The following is a 24,367-nucleotide window of genomic DNA, read 5'->3' on the forward strand; positions in this document are numbered from 1 at the left end:
GGGTCCTGCTCTAACAAAAGGTCCTTCCTCCTCCTTGATTTTCTGCCCAGTGGGCCAAAGTTTACAGGATCCAGAAATACCCCAATCAGAAGGCTCTATCAGCTGACATCAAATGGCTGCAAGCAAAGGGAGTTTTGTTTCCATAGACACTGCTCTGTGCCCTCTGTCAAGGTGACCCCTTTGGGGAAACCGACCTTGGTGGCAATTTCAATTACATGCAGAAAAGCAAATAGATTTTTTTTTTTTTTTTAAACACAGAGGGCAAAGCATCAGCTTCTGGGAAATCTGAGCTTCCTCTTCCAAACCACTTGTCTTCTTCTCCAGCTGGACTGCGCAATTATTGATAACTTGGCCTCTCCTATAACAGCACCAATTTCATTAGGAAGCAAACGCTCGGCGTTTCTTGCGCACACTGCTAGTCTTTTTCGCTCCTTGTCTTCCTTCGAAAGGTCGAGAAATCACTAGATAGAGTGGATAAAACGCCCCCTTGGTCCTGCTGCTCGCTCCCAGCTGTCCTGGTCCAAGGCACTGGGGCTCCCGGGATCCCCGGAATCAATAAACCGGGCGGGAAGCCGCAGACCCGCGTTCTCCGGACTGCACTTCAGGGCGGGAAAGCTGACGGTTTGCTACCGTCTCGGCGCTGCCCGACCCTGGCCCCCTTCCTTGCCCCCGTCTCCGCCGACCAAAGGGGACCTGTGGTCAGTGGGACCCGCCGGGAGACAATTGCTACCCGCGTGGGCGCCGTGTCGGCTTGTTTGGAAAGCCTGGGGGCGCTTCGAGGTAAAAAGGTCATCGCGGGACTGGGGTTTACCTCCTCCGCCCACCCCAGGCCCTCGAGGCTCCAACTTGCCGCTGTCTCCCCCGCACCGCACCGACCCCTCGGCCCTTTCTCCGCGCCTCCCGCGCCGTCCAGCGCTGGAGCCCCGGGCGGTCTCTGTGAGCCGGATGGACCGCACTTCGGAGGCAGCGGGTACGGCCGGAGTCTCCCAGCCGCGCCGGCTCCCGGGCGCCGATGTCCCGGTTGGGTGGAAAGGCGCCGGCCTGGGGGCGGGAGTGGAGGGGTTAACCTGTGTGCCAGTCTGAAGTTTGTCGGGCGACGCACCCTCTGACTTTCTCTAAGCAAGAATCGGCGGGAACGGGACAGTACACAGTCTTCCCAGCAAATATTTACTGAGGCTCACTTTATGCCAAGCCTCGCTCTGGATATAGGGGAGGGAAGAGGGGGAAGGGGTAGAGGGGCCCTTCCCTTCGCCTTTCCCCAACTTCCTCCTCTTTTCACACCCTTTTCTGTTCTCTCCAAACAGATCCACTATTCTTTCCTGCCTTTCTCCTCCCTGCAAGGTCTCCAAACTGTTGCCTCCCCACCGCCTTTCCCCTCCAGGTCTTCCCACGTTCCTCCAATGACCGGAGGGCTGACGGCTGTCAGATTAGGAAACCTGGGACCCGGTTCTGCTTAGGCCCCACCCAGTAAGTCCTTCTTTTTACCCAACTGAGATCATAAAGCTCAGATGCTTCCAACTCAGCCAACTTGCATCTACTCTTTCCTCATCTCTCCACCCCAGCGCTCTTGGAGAGAGCCTCCTTTACCCCTAGACAGAGGAGCAGAAGAGGCGGGAGGAGGGGAAAACAGAATTTATTGAAATGAGGTAGCTGGAGGTACAGAGAGAACCCGGTTGCTTGGGGCTCAGGTTTCCAGAAAGAGTGGTGTCTCCACTGTCCCAAGGTTCAGAGAAATGCTTGATGCTGGTCGGAGCTCTCCCTGCACCTGGGCTTCCCTGGGCTGCACCAGGGGTGGGGGTGGAGATGAGGAAGAAGGTCCTGGCTTTTCCAGGAGGCAATAAATAGGGGAGGAACTAGTTGGGGCGAGCCTGCGCCTTCCTGGTAGAGGCTTGCTGGGGTCCAGCCTCAAACAACATTCCAGAAGTCTCTGAAGTACCAAGTTCCAAAACATTTTGGTAGCTTCGAGATGAAGTAGCGGGTGGGGGGTGGGGGGGGGGACAGGTCTCAGAAAACAACCTCTGGAGGCCGCTAGTGCAATACAAATGTGCCAGGAGGGGGTTAATAGGGTTCGATGGGGGTGGTGGGGGGAGCTTTTTGGTCTGTCACAAGGCAGCTGGTGCTACTGTAAGGTCTGTGGCAACTAGAGAGATTAAGCGTTGGTTACACGCCAGCACCCAAATACCTCCCACACAGGAAACCTTCTCTCTGTCCCGGGCCTAGAAGGGGGAGTTAGGATAAGAGAGCAGGAGAGGAGAGTCCTCGAAGCTCAAAGGCACTGGACTGAACAAATGGAAGTTGGAAGGGAAAAGAGAACCCGGGAGGTTGGGACTTGCTCCCACCCTACCCGAGGGCTGATACCCAGATTAGAGGCAGAGGGAAGCCCTTCCCTCGCATTAGACAGGTTGGGTCTCCCGTGCCTCTGGTCCGGTAAGGTCCCCAGCCATCAGCACCCTGCCCAGACTGGAGGAAAGCAGTCCCCCATTCCTCCCAAAGGCAGCTCTGAACTGGCGCCCCAGGCTAAATAGTTGAGCTGAGGCTGAGATTAGGGAGAACAGAGGAGAGGGCTGGACAGGACTCCTTGGTGCTCTGGTGCCGAGGAGTCCCGGGTGGGAGGTTTAGTTCAGGAGGTGACAGAGCTGGGCGAAGCCTCCGGGGAGGTGCACGTGGACTGGTCGGAGGTGTCTCCAGTCGCCTCCTTGGGACAGCCTGGAGGGGCTGGGGGCACCCGGCCTCCCTCCCGCTCCCGCTTCTTCTGCTTCATGCGCCGGTTCTGGAACCATATCTTGACCTGCGTCTCATTGAGCTCCAGGGTGGCAGCGATCTCCACCCTCCGGGCCCGGCTCAGGTACTTGTTGAAATGAAACTCCTTCTCCAGTTCGGTCAGCTGCCGAGTGGTGAAGTTGGTGCGGAGGCCACCTGGCGTGCCCAGGCCCAGCTCGGACACCTTCGCTAGGGGCGGGGCAAGAGAAGGGCCACGTCAGTTCTCTCCTCTTTCTCCTTCCCCTCCCCACCGCCCCCCTGCCCCGCCAGCTCTGCACCCCCAGTCACCATTCTATCCAGCTTCAGCTCTCAAAGTTTCCATGGATCACCAGGCACCCCTCCAGGCAACCTGGAGCAGCCCCCACACTTCCACCCCCCAGCTCCCCCTCCTCGGAACACCAGGTCCTAGGCCTGCGCTGAGCACACAGATCGAAGTAGGGGTGTGTCTGGAGACTTACTCTTAAGGATAACTGGGCACTCACTGGGTGGGGAGACCCCACCTGACCTGAGACTGAGCACAGTGCTCTTACCTGCCTCTACCCGGTGGTGCAGACAGGAACCCAGCCCAGGACACCTCAATGCAAAAGCAGCAGAGCCGCTCTGAGCCCCTAGAGAGGGGGTGGCCACATCTGAGCCCTACCTGTCTTGGGTGGGTTCCTCTTAACCTTCATCCAGTCGAAGGTCTGGGCTGTAGGGGTGCTCGTTTCTGACGTGCAGGCCGATTCCTTGTCCTCGGAGAGGAGATCAGCACAGGCCGGTGCAAAGCTCCCTGTCTGCTCGTTCCCATAATGGGGCTGTGGTGGAGGGTAGGGCCCTGGGCCCACTCCAGCGGTTCCATAGCCATCGGAGGACAAGGCCCCTAGCTGGGCCCCGTAACTTGAAGGATGAAAATAGCCTCCATCTCCTTCCAGCTGGCCCAGAGGGTAGTACTGAGAAGACCCGTAGCTGGCACTGCAGGCAGCCGGGGAGTACCCCGAGGTCGCAGAGCTGGGGAAGGGCACCCCTAATGCCGAGGGTGGCTGTTGGGCCAGATAGCCTGAGTTCTGCTGCAGTGCAGAGCTGGGCAGCCCCCCACCATAGCGGGTCTCGCCTGCATAGCTGTCAACAGCAGAAGCCGAGCTCGAGGGGAAGGAGGTAGGGGCGCTGTGGGCGCTGTAGGCGCTGGGTCCCCGGTTACAGAGTGGGTACTCTAAGAAGGAGTTCATCCTATTATAGTCCATGCGTGGAGGCCGCAGGAGGGTCGGCCCGTTTGGGGGAGACACCCTCTTGCCCTACAACCTTTCGGCAGTATGTCACAGCGCCGAAGCTTGCATCCATGGCCTAACCCAGCTCGCCTGGGCCAGCGCTCCCCCAGGAAGGGGGTAGGGAGTGGGGGTGGAAGGGTGCATGTGATCTCTCCCAGGCCAATGGGCGCAGCGGGCCACAGTTTGGCAGCCCCAGCGCCCATCCATCACCCCCCAAGCATTAGCATGACAAAGACACTTCAATCACCCGCAGCCCATCCATCTGAGGGCGACATGGAAGCGTCAAAAACATCTTTCTTCAAAGACTTTCGGAAAGAAGGGACCAGAGGGAGAGGGGCAAAAGTTAGAGGAATATTCAAGACTTTCCTCCCCTCTCAGTCCCCAAGGCCTTCAATAGGCTCCTAGGTTATTAGATTTGGACAAATTCAACCCAGCTGCCCTTCATTCTTCCCACCACCGCCCCCCTCACCTCACAAAGGAGCAACCCCCTCCCCAAGTCTGTAGACCAGGAGATGGGGAATCCAGCCTCCTTTGCCCAGAACTCCCACTCTGAGTTTCTTTCTCCTAATTTGGGGTGATGGGCTAGAACAGCCAAGTGAGGTATGTTGTCTTGGGCCAAATGGATGACTGTGAAGGAAGAGGGTGCAAAAACACCTAAGGGTGTGAGGCAGGGCCTAGAATCTAGAGAAAGAATTCATTAAGTGAGGGGTGGAAAACTGGCATTTCAAGGAGCAAGACAAGATGACAGAACTGCGGAGAAGAGGATGAGAAATGCCCCATTCCCCTCTCCACCTCTCTACATAACCACTCTCTCCTCATTCACACATCCATTTCTCTCCCTCAGCTTCTTTTTATATTCTCTCTGTCTCAATCCATCTCTCTGTTCCTCCATCTCTCTCCATATTTATATTCCTTCCCTACCTATCCATCAACTCATCTCTCCGGATGTATTTATCCTCTCTCTAGCCATCCATAGCTGTAGTTGGCTCACTCACTCAGACTCAAATAACTCCCTGTGTCTCTCCAGAGAGCCACAATGAGCACAGAGCTAGGTGATGTTTACTTACAGGTGAAGACGAGGGAATTTTTATTCTTTTCCTGAAATGCTTTAAACTAGTGTAGTGCATTCTTCTGGTTCCTTCCTGCCCCACACCCCTCTCCCCCAAAATCCCAAGCCTCAAATCCGTAAATTCAACAGCAGTTATATCTTAAAGATTACTCAAGTTTCCAAGGAATTTTGTAGAATAGATCAAAGGACTTTGCTTAGAGAATGGGAGCTTCTGAGTGGCGAGTGGCGGGTCTTGAGGCTCAGGAGGGGAGTCTCACCCCTTTCTGCTGGGTGTGTCTGTTGGGTTATGGTTGGGGGAGGGGAGGGGAACAGGAAGTGCCTCCTTCAGTCCGTTCAGACTGAGATGGAACTAGAGGGAAGCTCTTAGGTAGAGCCCATTGATTCCCCTCCTCCAGACTCTGGGGACAAGAGCTTGGCGCAATCTAACACCCACGCTCATTTGTAATCTGTCAGGGTGTCTGCCTGGCTGAGCCCTGGGGCCGGGGCTAGGGCAAGTCCAGGAGGGCAAGAGTTCAGAGGAGGATCTCTGTAAACAACTGAGCTAAGGGGAGGAAGGGAAAGCAGGTGGGACAGGCCCAGAGAGGACCCTCAAAACTTCTCGGGTTTCCCCACCCCAGAAAGGGCAGGGCGAGTCCTCATCTCTCTGCAGGAGGCCCAAAGTTGTCTCTCTCAGTCTCTGTGTCACTGCTCCCTCTTTCTGTTTCCCAGTTCCCTTGCTTTGCCTGCTCTCTTCTACTTTCCGTCTCTATCACCAGACTTGCACTGCCTTTCTCTTTTCTTAATAACTGTGAGCCTTACTTAGCCCCCAACTATGAAAAAGCTTAAAGCATTTCACAGGACCCCTGCTTCCCTCCCTCTGCTTCAGAGGAGCAGGACAAGTTGTGGGGAGGGACCAGCTGGCAACTCTTTTAAGAGAGATGCAGTGGGGGAGGGTGAGAGACTGTTCAGTGCCAAGGGATGAGGATGGACAAAGGAAAGGAGGGTTGAGGTGGGAGGTGGAAGTTGGAGGGGGCAGGCAGTGGCTGCAGAAGGATTGACGAGAAAAGGAGTATTGAGGTGAGAGCAAGCATATTTCTGTTGCCCTTTTTGGATTGGTAGATGCTCCCAACTGTTTCCTCTCACTTTAAGATGTCCTCCACAGAGGCCTTTGGAAAAGAGGGAAGAAGGGAACCAGGGTTTCCCTTCAAACCTCACATCTGAGCTAGGCCTTTATCTGACCTGGCTGCCCTTCTTCTGGGAGACTTGAGACTCCACTTTCTACATTTCCCTCCCAGGGAGAACCTCCTCACCTCATCCCTTGCTCTTCTAATCAAGGAAACAATTTGAGGTCTAAAAGAGGAAGTAAATTCCAAATCAGATTGATAAAAGAGTAGAAATCATTCTGGGAGTTGGGGAAATGCAGTCTCCCTAGTTAATAGCTGAAGTCACCAATAGTCTATTATAAATACAGAAGGAAAGGGATGGAGCAAAAGTGTCTCAAATTGTACTATCAAGTGCAGTAATTGTTTAGGCCTCAGCTTCCCAATTCATCCCTGAACCTTGCTACCTTCTCCTATGTAGCAGAAAGATGAAAACTTTCCAGATTTCCTGCTGGCTTCCCTGGTGGCTCAGCAGTATAGAATCCTCTTGCAGTGCGGAAGACATGGGTTCAATCCCTGAGTCTGGAAGATCCCGTGGAGGAGGAAATGGCAGCATTCTTGTCTGGGAAATCCTATGGACTGAGGCTGGTGGGCTACAATCTACGGGGTTGCAAAGTCAGACATGACTGAGCAACTAAATAACTCCCAACCCCAGCAGAAAGGACTGAGAGAAAAGGCAACGTGGGTTCTTAGGTTCCCAGTCTCTTCCTCCTTAAAAGAAACCTCACTGGCCTCTGGCTTGAGGAGAAAATCTATGGAGCCTGGATTCCTTGTTAAACCCACAGCTGAGGGCAACCAAAACAAAGTAATCCCCATCTGAAGTAGCCTGTGGCCTATAGGAGTATCTGGTTGGCCAGATTAAATTCACCAGGGATGGTCTGTGTAGACTCAACACCAAAGTTAAAAATGGTTGATTTCCTCTTTTTATAACCTATTTAGACATATAGGTGAGCAAGGAGAACACAGGAATATTTAGAACTGATACGATCTTTGAGAGATGCTGGTCCCTATGCCACAAAGACAAGACCATTCAAATCAGAATAGGGATGTGTTAGTAGTTTATACCTGATTCTGGACCTTTCAATGGAGGAAGCTGCTTTAGGTGAAGGTTGGCAGAAGCAATCGGAACAGATCTTTCGTTAAGTCCTTAAGTGCCTCTCCGCCTGCTCTCCCAGCCCAGATCTTAAAGGCCAAAGCCCAAGATCAAAGATTGGAACTTAAGAATTAAAAGGATATTTGGGGTTATAATTTTTTTCTCTATAAGAAATGATTTCTTGTTGCTGTTTTTGGGGAGGATGCAATCTGAATTTAGGGGTGTGTTTTATTGCAAGCTCATTAAAATGTCACATGTCTGGTTGAGAACCATAGACTGTGGATGGTGCATATTGTAATGGGAAAACTATTAGTTTTGGGCCTAGAAAACTTGGGTTCAAATCGTTGCTTAACCATTTCTTAGCATTATAATCCTGGACAAGTTCCCTGGTTTCTCTGAATCTCAGCCTCAGAGAAGAAGCATGGGTTTAATACTACTTACCTCCCTACATTGTTAGTAGGATTAAAGCAAACAAGAAAACATAAACCATAGAGAACTCTGTAAGTGTATGATATTAACATATACATGCACATTCTGAAATACTATGAGCAGTCTTCTGTTTTTAATATAACTGACATATTAAAATATGGAAATATGTGATGGGAAAATAGCAGATGTGCTATATTTTTATATACCATATCACATATATTATGTAATATGTACTTTATCATATGCACATTTCATTGAAAATTCAGAAGGCTGCCTGTGTTTAGGCAAAGAGTTTTCTTCTAAACTGAAGAGGTGGTTTTTTTTAAGTAAAGCCTAGTATTATATAATCTATAACAAACCCTAACCTCACCTAATATAACTCTAATATTATATAATATATTAAAACTGCAGCAGAAAGATTTGAGATTGGGCATTAACAAGAACTCCCTGACTTTCCCAATTTGGGAGAAAACTGTCCTTGTCAGGGTTGAGGGTTGAACCTGACTTCTGTGATGTCAGAACAGGATGTAAACCTCTATCTGGATGGAAAAGTAAGTCAGAGAGTTGGGATCTTGCTAAAAGGAAAGATTAGAGTGACATGAAGAGTTGCACTTATTATTAACTTATTATTAAGTTGCTACTTAATTGGGCTTATCCAGGTATAGTGGTTGTGGCCAAAATATCCACATTGGAAACTTTATTGAACACTAACTGAGCTGAATTTGTATCCAAATGACTGTCCAGACTGTGATTTTTCTGTGGTGGTTGGGAATTAGAGACGGTTTTGTGTGTTAGCCACACAGTCATGTCCAGCTCTTTGTAACCCCATGGACTGCAGCCCACTCGGCTCCTCTGTTCATGGGATTTCCCAGGCAAGAATACTGGAGTGGGTTGCCATTTCCTTCTCCAGGGGATCTTCCCAAACCAGTAATCAAACCCAGGTCTCCTGCATCGTAGGTGGATTATTTACCATCTGAGCCACCAGGGAAGTCCAGAGAAGGTTTTAGGAAGGCACTTTTACTGCTAACTCTCTCCTCAGAGGAGGAAGCAGTTTGTTATATCTCCTTCAGGCACCAAATATCTGCTTCTGAGTAGGAAGAAGGATGGGGGTGGGGAGCAGGAGGGCAGAGCTGGGCTGGAAAGGTCAGTGGAGGATTTGGGCCACATTAGCTGCAACAGGTGGAGAGACTGATGTAGGGCCTAAGAGTCTACTTTCTGCAAACTGAGGACATGTATTCAATAGAGCATATTTCAGAAGGATGTACAGTGGGACCATTGAGTGTTTGTCAGAGACTTGAAGGAAAGGTGGAGAGAAGGTTCAGCAGAGCTATTTAGGGAGACCCATAACTTGTACCTATGTTCTAATGCCCTAGCAACCAGATAAACACTGACCAAAGGGGATTTTTAAAGTCTAGTACACTGGGAACTCCTGGCAGCCCAGTGGTTAGGACTCAGTGCTTCTACTGCAGGGGCCACAGGTTCCATCCCTGGTCCAGGAACTAAGATCCCACATGCTCAGTGTGACCAAAATGTATGTGTGCCCAGTCATAGCCAACTCTCTGCGACCCCATGGACTGTAGCCTGCCAGGCTACTCTGTCCGTGAAATTTTCCAGGCAAGAATACTGGAGTGGGTTGCCATTTCCTACTCCAGGGGATCTTCCCGACCCAGGGATTGAATCCGTGTCTTCTGCGTCTCCTGCACTGGCAGGCAGATTCTTTACCACTGCACCACCTAGGAAGCCCTTAAATAAATAAATAAACATTAAAAAAAAAAAATGAAGTCTAGTACATCATGGCAAAGAAGTTTGGTGCCTCTTTTTTTATAAAATGTCCCACTTCTTAATACTCATATTCATTGAATACCTGGCGCCTGGCACACAGCACTACAGCTAATTACATTCTTGTTGAAAAGGTTTCTCTCCCTGCTCACTTAAATAATGCTTGGGGCATGATTGTTGGTGTAAATAGGCAAATTAAAATTCATTAAAATGGCTCTACCAGATACTTGGGAAGTGGGTTATCATCAGACATCAAAAGTCACCACCTCCATTTAAAAGCACCTGACACCAGGTGCTATAATAAATATTTGATACGTTGTTTGTGAAGACTAATGAATATACTTTTGGCATATACTGATGCAGAGAACATTAGAGTCATTTAGTTCTTCCATTTATTTTACAGTTGGAGAAACTGAGGTCCAGAAAGGGGAAGAGACTTACCCAGGCATAAGTTTTTTAAAAGTGTAATGACTCAGGATTAGAGTGATTGCAAATAATTTCTCAATCTAATGGTCTTTTGCTTTCACCATAATATTAATGGGCCATTCTTCTTAAAAAATGACTCACCAAGAGTAGGACGGACTGACCAGCAGCTTTCAGGACAGCACTGAAGCCTTCCCACTCCAACCACAGCCAGTTTATAACCAGTCTGTCCTACAGACCACTTAAGAGGAGCCATACCACATCAGGATGGGATAACTGAGTGCAGCCACCTGGCACTGCCCTCTAACTTGCCATTGACGGGGGGCAGTCTGCTGCCCTGTCTAAGAACTCCCTTCTCTTTGCCTTCCTTCTCCATAGCCAGCCTGGAAGACTCAGGTTAAAAAGGATGACCCTAGAGATGAAACAAACAGAAGGAGCTAACTTAGAAAACAACTTAGGCACCCTGAGTCCAGTTCCTTACGAATTCTAAATTGCCATGCATTCCTTTGAATTTGAAGTCAGATGGAACAGAAAAGAGAAGTCATTTCTTTTTAGAAATGCCTTGCCTCTTTGTTCTTCTCTGGTGGCATCAAAGATGGTGAGTTTCATGAACAGGAGACAGGAGAAAGAAACAGAGGCTGTGTGTTGCCTGTAAAAACAGCTCTAACTCCTCTCTAATAAGCAAGGGAAATACTGGACCTTCTGATTTCCTGGATTGGTTGTTTCTCACCCCCAGGATGCAAAAAGTACCTAGATCTAAGCAGGTAGATTGAGCCTTTGGTTGGGCCCTCCCAACTCCCACTCTGTTGGGCAGGGAAGATTCAGGAATTCAGGGAAGACTCAGGCAGAAGCTAAAATTCAGGGCCCTTTGGGCCTCTGGTTTGGGTTGGGGAGGATTGGAAGGAGGTGACCAGATAAAGTGGGTGAAAAATTGTTAAACATGGAGGAAGGCAGGAAGCAAGGTGGCACTGTGATCCAGCAGTACTTCTCAGACTTTAGTTTGCCTGTAAGTTACTTGGGGATCTGCTAAATTGAGATTTTGATTCAGTAGATTTGGAGTGGGGCCTAAGAGTCTGCATTTCTAACTAGCCCACAGGTAGTGCTGATGCTGCTGGTCCATGGAGCAGCAAGTCTCTTAGAAAACTGGAGTCTCAGAGGCCCCTGAGTATTACAAACCAAGCCATGATTCCAGGAGGTGAATTCTCTCCAACGGAGCAGAGCCTGTATTTTTGGCATTGATGAAGTGTGCTCTCCTTTTGACCAAAGAAAGCTGAAAGGTGGGCAATTAGCAAGATCCTTCTGGTATTCTCCATCTTTGTAAACAATCTGCTATAGCTGAAAGAGCATTTTTAATTAGATCAAATTATCTAGTTTGGCTGTCCATAGAAATCAAAACCCCAGCTGAAATGTCTGTTTTATTTTGTTGGTGTAGAGATGGTTACGTGCTGTGATTTTAAAGAGGTTAAACACTGCCTATAGGCATATTTTATGGAGAAATAAACACACAGCCCAATGAGATGTATAGTGTGGTTTTACTATATTATATATTCACTTATTTATGGGGAAAATAAACACATAAGCCAACAAGCTGTATTATTACTTTAATATATTGAAATTATTTCATATGTATATATTTTATGAGGGAAAATAAACTAATAAGATACATGGTATTATTATAATAACACATCTAATTGTTCTATATTAATTTATTTATGAAAGAAATAAGTGCAATTTAACATGGCATAAGATTATTTAATGCAGGAGATGAATTCTATATTAAGACAGTTTAAGGGATTAAATTCCAGCTGAATAAGATGTGTGTACCGCCCACACTGAAAGACCAGATTTAAAAAAAAATATGCAGGGGTCTGTTTAGTCCTGTATGTCACGACCTATGTTCGCTCCTGGCTTTTCCTGACAGTTGTTGCCTTTGAGTGCCTGGTACTCCAAGTCCCCATCCTGCTGGTTCAGGGGAAAGTCTGGGAGGTCCGGGAATAAACTGCTTTTCAAGAACAGCAGCATCTGCTGGGGAGGTAGCCCTGCGGTGTCTGTTTCTGAGCCCGAGAAATATTAAATAAACCTAAGGAGGATGGATGGCTTTCCAGGGCCCTTTAAATCTCCACGTTCCCCGGAACAAACCAGGAGGCAGGTGGAAAGATCGATCCTTGCCTCCCGCTTACTGGGTTTGCAAGAAACCTGCTAAGGTGAGGTGAGGGATACGAAATAGTGCTGAGACGGCAAATGAAGTTGTTGGCAAAGACAGGTAGGTCTGCATTTGGAGAACGCTCTGGCCGGGCATCAAATCCCAGAGCGAAGGATCAAAAGTCAGATTTGGCGAGGCAGACCCAGCCAGAAAGATCCGCCATTCACCCTCTCCCATTCCCACCCCCTCGCGGACTATCTGTCCGGCTCGCATCCTCAGCATCCGTTGGGCTGATTTTTCAAACAATACAATACAAAAACAAAAAAGGAACCCGTGAGACAGGGCTCCCTGTCTTCACAGGCATCGGGATGGTCCAAAAAGGTGAAGGTGGGTGCGGGGACGGTCCCGGGGCTGGCCGCGCGCATCCTGAGGCGGCTGTCATGGCGGCCACAGTCTCTTCCCTCCCCTCCCTGCCTCCCGACCCCAGCGCCATTTTGAGCATCTTCCTGGCTTCCCTGTCTCTCTCCCGCTCTTCTCGCTCCTCCTTCGCTTTATACAAGCCAAGCGCCTCCCAACGCTGCCCGGGCCTCCCGGAGCTTGTCGCCCCGCAGCTCCTCGGACGCTCCTCCCAACCCCAGGAGCCTTAGGGTGACCGAGGGACCCGAAGAGCATTAGTGCCCGCTCCCGCTACATTTTCCACACGGCCTCCTTTCTTGTCCACTTGGGAGGCCAGTGACCATCCCTGGGTACGGGACCCTGCTTCTCAAGAAAACTCCCGACCCTACTCCACTCCTTGGCCCTGCGCATGACCCCAGACCTCGAGTTCCCCAGGCGTCCTGCGTCCTGGAAAAAACCCCTCCATTCCACTTGGGGCACTGAGGCGAGAAGCCTAGGAAGCCCTAGGGACCCTCCCAATCTAGCTGAACCTCTACGCCTCCCATCACAACTCTGAAGCCGGTGCCTGAGATCTCTTTTTGCTCTCACTTCAGTTGGCAGCACACCCTCTTCCTCCAAGGGGCCCCTTTTGTACCACCCGGACTTACCCGGCCCAGGGCAGAGCCAGAAACAGAGAGAGAGAGGGCGGCCTGGCCTAGTGGGTGCGGGGAGGAAAGGGACTGGGTCCCAACACAAACATTATCTCGTTTCCGTATTATAAAGACATTTATTTAATCTATGAAAATAATGTACAATAAATACTTTCCCCTTTTCCTATTAGTAAAGAATTTTAATAAATAATCTACGGCCTAAAACTTAAAAAAAAAAAAGAGAGAGAGAGGAAAATAGGTTCCTCTAGTTCTTAAGAAAGCACACCCCCGCTCCCCAGAGTTTAATTATTCCTGAGATTTCGTTGGAAGGACTCTACCAAACGGATTTTTTTATGTGTAATTTGTAAAAGACGCCCGTGTGTCCAATATTTTAGAGAAGAAAGGAGGTGGATTAAACGCTAATTCAATAATACCTGAATTTTAGCAAAACACATAAAGAAGTCCATACAACTTGGGGAGGGGGGTCCTTGGGTTTCCCCGCAGGCTGCTGAGGGGGGCCGGGGGTCGAGAGAAGGAAGCGGGTTATTAAGGGAACTGCAGGTCGATGGCACACAGCGTGCTGGTGAAGAAGTCCAGCTCTTCCTCGGAAAAGGGAACCGGGCTGTCCAGAGAGCCCTGGAGACTAGGGGAGAGGCCTCCGGACAGCTGGAGACAGGAATCGGCCGCGAAGAAGCTGAGGTCCGGCAAGAAAGGCGAATCCTGCCGCTCTGAGAAGGCGTCTTCTGGCAACGGCTCCGGCTCCCGTCCGCCGGCCCCGCGCAGCGCGCCGCCCGGGCTCCGCGCGTCTGCGCCCTCCACGCGAGCGGCCAAAGCCCGGGGGCCTGAGACGCCCGGAGGCCCTTGCGCGACCTCGGGCGTGAGACAACAGGCTGCTCGCGAGGCCTGCAATACGGAGGGGCGGCCCGGGCTAGCCACAGGCTCTTCGGCTGGCTCGCCGGTGTTCCGCAGCGCGCCCGGGCAGGCTGGCTCCCCGTCGGGCGGCTCTCGGTGCTGCGTCTGCCGCTTGTGCTTCATGCGCCGGTTCTGGAACCACACTTTAACCTGCCTCTCGGTGAGGTCCAACAAGGCCGCGATCTCCACGCGGCGCGGCCGGCACAGGTACTTGTTAAAGTGGAATTCCTTCTCCAGCTCCAGCAGCTGCGTATTGGTGTAAGCGGTGCGCAGCCTGCGCGCCCCGCCGCCGGCGGCCTCCGGCAGTCCCGGCCCATCTGCGGGGAAAGCGGGCTGGGCGTCAACGCGGGCCGTGTCCTCAGCCCAACCTCAACTCGGCTGAAATAAAAGACTATCCCATCCTCCCAAAACAATGTCAGCGGCACCCCCAACCTGCCCGCCTACCAAAGCGGCTCGCTCCCACGGCTCTTGCCTTCTTTCTCGTCCCTCTCTCTCTCCGCCAGACCCGGCCAGAGTCAGCGCGCAGCATTCAGAGAGCCGCCCACGGACCATGCAGGGGTTACGGAGCGGCTCCCCTTCGCCCCCAGAACCTCAGAGCCCCTCCCAGGTCCTCCGAGTGGATCCCTCATTTCAGCACTTTCCAACTCAGCCTGGGGAGAGGATTCATAAAGAAAGATTGTTCCTCACCTCTTCTCCCTAGCCCCCAGCTCTCAAATTCCCCCTCTTCTCCTAGAGCTAGATTAGATGGGATAGAATCTTTTCCTGCCTCCAGATTCGACCCCATCCAACAATACTCCTCCACACAGCTAAATGTGAAACCTCAATCGAATCCTTTTCTCCTAGCAGAAAAAGATGCTCTTCCCCAATCGGCTTCCAAAATCTGCTGTAGGGAAAGGGAAAAAACCAAAATGCTGGCAGCGGCCAGGCCTGAACCAAAACGATCTTTTCTGCTTTCTCGTCCCTGGAATCGACGGGGGCAAGAAACCCCAACAGGCTCGACACCTTTTTCTACCTCCCCCATCGCTCTTTCTCCCCCTTTTTTTCTAGCTGCCCCTCACCCAACCCCTATCACGCTTACCGACCTGCCGGCGATCCGACCCCGGAGGCCAGGACGGAGGAGGCGGCCGGGGGAGACGCGGCGGATTGGCTGGGTTTCTTGGCGGATTTCTTCTCTTTCATCCAGGGGAACTCGGGGGCCAGGGGGGCGGCGGGGAGCGGCGGCAGCGGCGGCAGAGCGGGCCCATCTTCGGCTCGCTTTTGGCTCCCGGGTCTCTGAAGGGTGGAGGCGCCGGGCTGGAGGCTGGGGAAGGTTTGCTCGAGAGGAGGAGGAGGAGGAATTAATGTCGACTCCTTGATTGATGAAGTTTGAAATGTCTCCAAGACAGCGGGGAAGGAAGTCAGACACTCGGCGAGCGATGGCTGGCTGTTTATAAACCCAATCTCCCTCTCAAATTCAAAATTCATGGCTTTCAATGGTGGGGGAGGGGGCCTGCTGGGGGGGCGTCAGGAGGGAGGATCGGAAGGGACCCCCCCTCCTGCCCCCCCCAGGTTTGTGTGATGCAGCGATTTTGGGAGGGGAAGATTTTGTTCTCTCTCTCTCTTTTTTGTTTTTTTAAATTTTGGGCCTTTATAATTGTATATTGCTGATAAATACAAGCGTATGGGGACTCTCTCTATTAAACCCAGGACTCCGGCGAAATTGCAGGGAATTCATGGTCACGGGACCCGCCTTGGCCAATCACTCGTCTGGGCCTGGTAGAAAACAGAGCATTATTTGCTTTAATTGATTCAAAAACTCTAGAGGACCATGACCTGGACACCATGAGCCCCCCAGTCCTACATACCTGCTCCCCATGCCCCGCTTTCTCCAGAACAGCTAAAGGAACCTTTTCTTCATCCCCTTCAGAGGAGGGGAGGTTCTGGAACCCAGGAAACAAGAGAACCTAAGGGAGAAGTCTTTCTCTTTTTCAAATATTTTTAATACAGTAAAGCTTTCTTTACAAGGCCAGCAGCATTCCCTGCCCCCACCCCGGAAAAAAAAGAAAGCTGAGCGAGGATCTCAGTATGGGAGGAAGAGGTAGTAGAAAGAAGTCTTCCCCTTTGGGAAAGGCCTGTGTTACAGTGCAATAAGGAAGAGAAGAGATTTACAATCATCAGCATCACTATCCCCAACCCACCCCCTAAAAGCAACAGATAAATCTTAGAAAATCGACAAGCACTCCTAGGCTGACACAGAGGAGTGAGATAGACAGTGAGGAGCCCTTTTGGGCCCCTGGCCTGTGGAGCTGTGAAGTCTTCTCTGCCCAGCATTTGCAGCACTGCCCCTGCCCCTATGTCTACCTGCCTCCTCACCTGGAGGCATCTGCTCCTCAATGACACCCCAGCAGACAGGGTCTAAGATGCACATGCACCCTCTCAAGCCTCAAGCCTGTATCTGCATCTATATCCAGGAACAGGACCAAGGTAGCCCCCAGTTTGACTTAAAGAACTCTCAAACCTCAGGTCAATGTATTGGAAGGGGGTACTCCCCCCCACAGGAATGCCCTTGCCATTTTCGTCATTGTATGTATGTATAAATATCCCCAACAAGATAGAATTCTCTGAACATGGAGGGGGTGCAAAAATAATGATCAGAGATGATATCTCATTTCTAGTCCCTGGGGAAATTGTTGTTTTTATTTCTTTTCAGAAGTTCAAGATAGTATGAACTTTAGGGAGTGCTGTAATTTACTGGAGGGACTGACTGGGTACAAGACTCAGGGCCCCAAGCAATCGTTGGAAAACTAGATCTCAAAGCAGAAAATGAAAAGTCGATCTGGGGTAAGATTTTTAAATAAGTGGGTCAGAGGGACCGAGAGGAGATGAGGCGATCAATCTTAGCCCCCTGACAGCTCCCTCCGATGGCATCAAAGAATTTGTTTCTTTGGGAAAGCAGAGGGAACAGCCGAAATTCCCCATCCCTTTAAAAGGCCTGGAGGTAGGGGGTGTTAGCGAAAGAGAAAGGTGATTCTGGGAGAGCAGGGAAACAGATGGGAAATGGGGACAGAGGAAAGGCGCCGGGTTGGGTGGAAAGTTTTTCTGGAGAACTCCCACGGCTCCGGCCTCCCCTCCCCCTCCTCGCTCGCTGCCGCGGAGCAAGGAGGAGAAGGCTGGTTAGCAGAGAAATGGCAACTACTCGGCCGGGAGCTGGAACTAGAAACTTTCTGTCAGTGTCTAACAGCCGCGTGGGTGGTGGTAAGTATTCATCCGTGTGGGGGCGGGGGGGAGGTGAGTGTTTAAAAAGGACGGAGAAATCTGAGGAGAAGGGTGGGGGTGGAGGAGAGCCAGGAGGAAAAAGGGGGAGCTGGACGTGGGGGCTGCAGGGACAAGGGGCGGCAGGCTCTGGAGGGCTCAGATCCAAGGGAGCTGCTCTGAAAAACGGGGCAAACTAGCCAGAGACGGTTGTGTCCAGCTCGGCTCCAAAGAAAGTAATTTTTGCCACTTGGAGGTGAGGACGGGGGTGGAAGTGGGGGAGGAGGCACAGAAGAGTAGTCGTCTGCAGGTTGTGCAGGGAGGCCTAAGAGGGGTCTCCCTCCGGCCACCCCCTTAAGAAGCCCTGGAAGTTTTTTCACAGCCTCTCCAGCTGGCTGCAGGGTTGAGCGATTCTCTCCGCAACAACTCCGGCTGTCCCTGCAGGAAATACGGCTCTCTCTAACCCTGCTGACAGATTTTACGGCCAGATTAGAGAACAGCAGAAAACTTGGGTGTTAAAAGGGGCCAAGAGAACCTTCCTTCCCAGAGTCGCCGCTTCCCCGCCCCCTTGTTGTGCTGTGAATCCTACTGTACAGATATTTTCCACTCGACTTTGGCTGCTTAGCTAGGGGCTGAAATCTCTAAGAGAGAAGGGAGGGGGACACCAAGCCAAGGTGGCCCTGATTTTTCTTGTTTGCAATTCCAGTTTCAAGCCAAAGCTCTGTTTTTCAAACTCAAGTTAAACTTTCTGACTTGGCCTGCCTCTCTCCTGCTAGATAAATAATCAGTCCACTCTACATCTAGAGCCAAACATGGCGCTTCATCTAGTTACATCATTCAGAAAATGTTATTCAGGGAAGAGGAAGAGAGAAAGAAAGAAAGAAAAACCCTTGAGCGTTATTTGATCCCAATCAAACTTTGCATGCTCTTATGCCTTTAAATTATAGCCTGACCCAATGCTAAATTGCTTGCTGCTTGGATGAGCCTAGTCCAGTTAAAATCCTACTTGGTGGTGGTGTGGGGGGTGGGGTGAAGAATTCAGGTTGCTTTTTTATTGTTATTTATTGTTGCATAAAGACTATAATTACTAACCTTGGACTGCCAGGATACAACATAAAAATGAAAATCAGCCCTGGCTTTAAGGCTGAGGGCCTGGAATGATTCTCACCGACACGCCCCCCACCCCCCCACCATCTCTACCTCCAAATATATGCTCCTAATTAAGCAATGCGAGAGCATCGCTTACAATTAGAATTATGCAACTCTTCAGCAAGCAGCCATCGCTTCTCTTTCAACGAATTAGCTCCATATTTCAGCTTCCCTGTCTCCTAGCTCTTATCGGCTTCAGCGACGCGGTGGTGACATTTCATCTTTGACAGACCCTCTCTATCCTCGCTCCAATGTGATAAAACTTTTATGGAACCACGACTAAGAAATGAAGTTTTCCCAAGGATCGTGGAAACAGAGCGGCACATTAGCCTGGGGACCGTTTTATGTATGCTTGGATCCATAGCTTCTCCCACCCTCCTCCTCTCCCCTTACCCTGGCAGGGGAAATCAAACAGGCCTCCTCTCCCTCTGCCCTGAGTTTTATTTAGTGATTTAATTTCACTTTAGTTTTAAGGTTTGACCTGAGAAGTCTAGGCCTCAGAATTTTTTTTTTTAAGATTAATCATTTTCCTTTGTTTTCATTTTAGACCCAATGGTGGTTGGGCTTCGGGTCACGTGACGACTTCTTTGTAGCTCCGGAAGAGAACTGTGAAGTTTAGGTTGGAGAAGCAGTAATGGGCCAGATTTCTGTTGTTGTTGATGGGTTGGGGGGGGGGGGGGGGCGGGGCAGCGAGGAGGCTGTGGCCAAAGAAGCAAAAAGACAAAAGGTCAGTCAATGAGGAAAAACTGAGAGGGGAAAAAGACAAACAGAAAAGACCTAGACAGAGTCCCCTAGTCTCCCTTTGCCCCAAACTTGTTACTTAAATCTTAAGAAGTTGGCAGAATGTTCCAAGCTTGTGTGAGAAAAACCAAATAAACCTGAGACACAGATGGGGGAGGTAGGGCCCTGAGCAGGGGAGCATAAAAAGGCCAGGACAGGGTCTTCACCATTCTTCTTCCCTTGGGGAAATCTGGCAGTCAGCAGCCTGCTGCTCTGCTATCTACATTGGACCACCAAGACAAGATAAAATTGATAACAGAAAGTTTATTCAAGAATTATATGACAGACAACCCTTTTAAGTAAGGAAAAAAAGTAACTACAGAAGAACAAAGAAAGTTCCAAGAGGGAATTAACTCTAATTCTACAAATTCAGGACTATACAGTGACAATTAGGAGCTGAGTTCATGCCTTTTAGAACTAATTACAATTGTTCATAAGTACAAGTTTAACATAAATCTATAGCTTTTTTCTAGAGTACAATAACTAAAATAGCTGGTTTTACATGACAGGGAACACAACGTCCTTTATAACAAGTAAATACTAAAAAAAAAAGTACAATTTTTTCCTTTTTCCCTCATATAAATACATAAAGTAGGGGGATAAATAATACAAAAAAAAAGAAAATATTTTAACAAGCTATAACCAATAAATATATATGAAAATGTTCACTAGAACACACGTTTTTTGAGCAATGCTGGACTCCTGCAGGCCCAGGCATCTCTCACAGTTGTTTTTATATCCATTAAAATGTAAACTCTAAGTGCAACAAAAGTGTCCTGTCCAGGGTTGAGCAAGGCACACAGGCCCAGCTGCAGCCCCCGCCTGGGACAGTTTGTCAAAATATACCCTGTTTTCACGTTAAGTCAAGAGAGCAACAGAAGAAAAGAAAAGTGTAGAACCTCGCTGTCACCAACTGCTTTCTGTGAAGAGAGGGGGATGGACCTGGAGCTGAGATGGGAGACAGCGGAATGGGCAGACCTTTAGTCCTGACAACTTGCCTGCCCTCACCTCCCAGCTTTGCCATAAAAGAAAAAAAATATATATATATTTATAATATAGACAGCTCTTTCAGGATCTCTCACCATCCCTGAGCCCTCTGAAGAGTGTAATTGATAGGGGTGGGGTATAGATATTAATGTCCTAGAGCAGAAAAATATGGGACTAGAAATGGAGTGCCCAATCAACCTTCTCCTATCATGGGAAGAAATCTGAGGATTCAGGAAAGTGGGAGGGGGACATGCTTTGTGCCCTTGGTTTTGAAATGTATTTGAATTTTTTTTTTTAAAGGAGAATTGCCAGGAAAGAAAAATCAAGATTTGGGGGAATTAACCACATGAAAGGTAAGTTGGCTGGTTGGCTGGTGATGGCCTAGCCATCTTGTCTGTTTTTTAAAATGTGCTTCTTTGCCTGTTTCCCTATCTCCTCTTCCTCTACCCGACTCCCTAAGGTGGAATTCCAACTGGATATTGCTGGAGGCCTAGGGTTGATGGGGTCATCTCCAATCTGCTGTAGATTCCTTTCCAATGGGTTGGCAGGCAGACTAAACAAGAGCTGCAGGACTTAAAAAGCAACCTCTCAGGCCAGGGGGAGGGGAAGGACCTCCAGGCCCTTTCTTCCCAGGAAGCCTGGCTGCCATCTCCCTGCCTCCTCTTTCAGACCTCCCGACTGCACCCAACTCCACAGCCCCCGTCCCTCCTGGGTCTTCTCCACCCCAAGACCTGCTCCTCAGCCCTCCCTCTCCCATCACAGGTGTGTTAACTTGGGCGCTTCTTGGATTCTACCCTGAGGAGGAGGCGCATGGTGAGAGGAGAGGTCTGTGTAGGTGGGGTGGGGGTCGCAGGGTCCGTGGTGCTGGCTGGGGGCCATAGGGGGCGCCCCGTTGTAGTCCAGGTTCCCCGAGGGGTGGTGGGAAAGGTGGTTGAGGCCGTAGAGGGAGGGGCCGGCAGGGGGCGGCAACGGATCCGCGTAGCCGCCCCCGCCCACGTACACGGGGCTGCCCTGCATGGTGGGCGTCCCGTAGGCGCCCCCGTTGGTTTGAAGGACGTGAGGCTCGTAATCGGGCGCCGGGGTCTGGGGATACTTCTGCGGGGCGCCGCAGCCTTTGAGGGGGGGCTGGTAGTTGGAGGGCAGCGCATAGGCATTCTGGTGGGCTTTGCCGAAGGCGGGCGGGGACGGGCTCTCATAGCTGGGGGTCATGGAATGCAAGGCGTTCATGAAGCCAGCCGTGGACTGCATGGGCTGCGAGGGGCTGCCGGCGGGAGAGGGGCCCCCCGAAGACGAGGCCAGGCCCTTGGCCTTCTGGTCCTTCTTGTATTTCATGCGCCGGTTCTGGAACCAGATCTTGATCTGCCGCTCGCTGAGGTTCAGCAGGTTGGCCATCTCCACGCGGCGCGGCCGGCATAGGTAGCGGTTGAAGTGGAACTCCTTCTCCAGCTCCACCAGCTGCGCGCTCGTGTACGCCGTCCGCGCCCGCTTGGAGGCCGCAGACCCCGGGGGGCTCTTGTCCCCTCCCCCGCCGCCGCCCCCACTGCTGCCACTGCCGCCGCCTCCTCCGCCGCCGCTGCCGCAGCCCTCCGCTGGACCCGAGGGGGAGGGGTGGGAAGGGGAGAAAATGAAATAAAAGATAATTACTGAACACGCCGAAATTGAATGCATCGTTTCTTAATAAATCCAGGCCTGGACTCGGAGGCCCCGCCGCCCTCCCCTTCGCGTCCCCGCCTCCTCCTCTCCACCGCCCCCCGCCCCCACCCGCCGCATTAGCGGACACTCTATAATAGTGGCATTTATTAAGAGACCTGTTCTCCTCTCACTGCCCCAGCTTATGAAAATTTGATCATGTCACGCAGACAGAGCCGCATGGCCATTTATTTAGGGCTGGATTTTCTCGCACACGCTTTCTCCCCCTTTTTATCCCTAGTTCCAGGTGTAGAAGACACTCCTCCGCCCTCCACTGCGCCCCGTCCTGTGGCCCAGACAGGTGCTTGAGGAGAGCTCCTGGGCGAGTCTGGACATTCTGGGCAGGGCACGGAAATGGAGCGGGGGCGGGGGGGTGGCAAAGAGGTTGCCATGCCTGGAGGCCAAGACCGCGGGCCGCCCGAGCGATTGTGATTAATACCCACAGTAGTAATACTTAATAACAATCAATCGTTGACGACTCTGCATCTACTGGCAGCGTCTCGTGACTCTGCGGCCTTGCAAAGGGCTGAGGCCGAGCACCTGGCCTTCTGGACCTCTCAGAAGTTCAGGTGGAGGAGGGCAGGAGGGAGAGGGTGCTGGCGGGGTCAGGGGTCGCCAGGTGAGGGGGGAGGGTATGGGAAATGCGCCGTAGCTGCCGCCGCCGCCTGGGCGCCTAGGGGCTGGGTGCTAGAATAACAGTGACATTCCTGGCCGGGACAAAAGCTGACGACGACGAAGCCAGAGAGCCGGTACCTGTGCCAGGGGAGCTGTTTTTCAGCTTGGACGTTTGCCTCGACTCTTTCATCCAGGGGAATATCTGTTTGGTGAGGGTGGAGTTGGAGCCGGCACCGCACTTGGGGGGGCCGCTTTTGCTGGGACCGCCCCCGTTACTGCTGTTGCTAGTGGTACTGGTAGGTGCGGCGCTGGGCGGGGGCGAGCCGGGCGGGGCCGGCAGGGGCTCCGAGGCCAGGCCCGGCCTCATGCAGCTGCCGTTGAGTTCCTTGCCCTTGGCGTTTGGGGCGACGTTGCCCAGGGACTGCAGCGAGCACGCTGAGCGCTGGTAGTCACTTTCCAGGTGCGTGGCGGCCTGGAAGGGGGGCTGAGGGGGACCGTCGTAGCCGAAGCCACTGCTGCCAGGGTATGAGGGGTAGCCTCCGAAGAGTGCTGCGGCGGTGTTGTCGTAGTAGGTGGCTTTCTGCATCGCTGGGTGAGGCCCTGGTGGTGGGTGGCAACTTGCAAGGGCCAGATACCCTCACGACCGGACATTGGCACCCCTTGGGGTCACGTGGCACGCCGGACCCCCCCCCTTTCTGCCCCCCTCCTCCCGGGATCTGTTCGTAGCGGTTGACCTGCGGGGTGAGAGAAGAGACACGGGGAGAAGAGGACTGGGGCTCGAATCCATCTTAGGAACTGAAAAGGGAACTGACATCAATAGGGTTTTTCTTCTCCCCCACCCAACATCTTCACAGCAGATGCTGAGGCCGCTTGTTTGGCCTGAAATGGATTTTTCTTATATCAGTGCTTTAATTTTAAAAGAAAAAGCCCACCAGTTTTCATCTTCACTTAAAAAAAATAAGGACTCCACTCCTTTGGGAACTCTCTGGATATAGAATCTTACTATGGCAAGGGCCATGGCTTCTCTCCTGCCTGCCTACTAGCCCCTGACCTTTCTTCTCTCTCCCTACACCCGCCCCCCAACTCTGGGATAGGGTGGCTCAAGGCGGGGGGGGGACTCCAAAATAAAAGCATCATCAACACCCTCCTCTGAGCTGAGAGGCCTCCTGCTTTTGCCCCCATCTAGGTCCCTTTCATCCAAGCAGAGTCTAACCTGGAGAAAAAAACTGAGGCTGAGGATCGCTGGTAGAGGCAGCAGGAAGAAGCAAGTTGAGCAGGGAACCTTCTGGTGTGAGGGAGCCTCTCCTTACCCTCCCATCTCAAGAAGCAGCACCCTGACCCAAAACTTCCTGAAGATTTTTAACCTCCAGAGCCAGTGGAACTGAGCCGCCTCCATGGCCTTTGCTGCAGGTACCACCACCTCCAGTCTGAGTGTTTGCTAACCAAGTCTGGGATCCCACAGCCAGCGGCCCCCATGGGGCCCCCAAATGGAACAGGATTGTTTCTTTGGTGGGACTGGTTGGTGCTGTGACCATTTGGCTAGGTCTTCCCCCACTCTGTTTTTTTTCATCAGGCATAATTTTTTTTACCCACCCTTTCCTTGACAGTCTGCTTCCTTTGATTTTTCCAAAAGAAGAAAAGAAGAAAGAAACTGGGTAACTGCTGGACTTTTCTACAAAGAGATGGGAAAGTCTTTCTAAAACAGAATTTTTTTCCCCTAAGAAAAAAGAAAGTAAACAAAGCAATCTAAGCAATATTATCTGGGCTGGAAACTGGGTGCCCCTGTTTACTGAAGTTCTTTGAGGCAAAAAAAAAAAAAACTTTAATGCAGGCTTTTAAAAGTGTGCTGGAAAAATAAAGGTTCAAGCTGTCACAGGATTTTGTGTATTTCTTCCGAAAC

The 24,367-nt window shown here is 51.2% G+C and overlaps 3 protein-coding genes and 1 long non-coding RNA gene across 9 annotated transcripts; 1 reads left to right on the plus strand and 3 right to left on the minus strand.

Annotated features, from left to right (window-relative positions):
- Positions 1-1,617: 1,617 nt before the first annotated feature.
- Positions 1,618-7,405, minus strand: HOXB1 (homeobox B1). Its single transcript, XM_086355445.1, has 2 exons — positions 3,401-7,405; positions 1,618-2,949 (listed from the first exon to the last, which is right to left on the minus strand). Exons 1-2 carry the CDS (start codon positions 3,978-3,980, stop codon positions 2,621-2,623), a joined length of 909 nt encoding a protein of 302 aa, XP_086211571.1. The 5' UTR covers positions 3,981-7,405; the 3' UTR covers positions 1,618-2,620.
- Positions 7,406-13,221: 5,816 nt separating this feature from the next.
- On the minus strand, positions 13,222-16,485 carry HOXB2 (homeobox B2). 4 transcript variants are annotated; one of them, XM_086355450.1, is made up of 3 exons: positions 15,099-15,290; positions 14,461-14,666; positions 13,222-14,333 (listed from the first exon to the last, which is right to left on the minus strand). In XM_086355450.1, exons 2-3 carry the CDS (start codon positions 14,543-14,545, stop codon positions 13,651-13,653), a joined length of 768 nt encoding a protein of 255 aa, XP_086211576.1. In that variant the 5' UTR covers positions 14,546-14,666; positions 15,099-15,290; the 3' UTR covers positions 13,222-13,650. The 4 variants fall into 4 exon arrangements, with proteins under 4 accessions (XP_086211576.1, XP_086211577.1, XP_086211573.1 ...); XM_086355451.1 differs by having other exon boundaries at positions 15,095-15,230; XM_086355447.1 differs by lacking the exon at positions 14,461-14,666 and having other exon boundaries at positions 15,099-16,485.
- A 793-nt stretch (positions 16,486-17,278) lies between these two features.
- LOC147351794 (uncharacterized) lies at positions 17,279-24,340 on the plus strand. 3 transcript variants are annotated; one of them, XR_015146889.1, is made up of 6 exons: positions 17,279-17,503; positions 18,944-19,015; positions 20,464-20,516; positions 20,926-20,988; positions 21,515-22,421; positions 23,654-24,340. It is a non-coding gene; the product is annotated as an uncharacterized LOC147351794 (long non-coding RNA). The 3 variants fall into 3 exon arrangements; XR_015146888.1 differs by having other exon boundaries at positions 17,282-17,503; positions 20,926-20,976; XR_015146887.1 differs by having other exon boundaries at positions 17,286-17,503; positions 20,926-22,421.
- HOXB3 (homeobox B3) lies at positions 19,421-23,070 on the minus strand. Its single transcript, XM_086355446.1, has 2 exons — positions 22,606-23,070; positions 19,421-21,752 (listed from the first exon to the last, which is right to left on the minus strand). Exons 1-2 carry the CDS (start codon positions 23,051-23,053, stop codon positions 20,920-20,922), a joined length of 1,281 nt encoding a protein of 426 aa, XP_086211572.1. The 5' UTR covers positions 23,054-23,070; the 3' UTR covers positions 19,421-20,919.
- Positions 24,341-24,367: the final 27 nt, after the last annotated feature.

Source organism: Bos grunniens, chromosome 19 (assembly GCF_055505025.1).
Source record: "Bos grunniens cultivar Pamir isolate PY7600 chromosome 19, Bosgru_T2T1.0, whole genome shotgun sequence".
In the NCBI taxonomy this organism is placed as follows: Eukaryota; Metazoa; Chordata; class Mammalia; order Artiodactyla; family Bovidae; genus Bos; species Bos grunniens.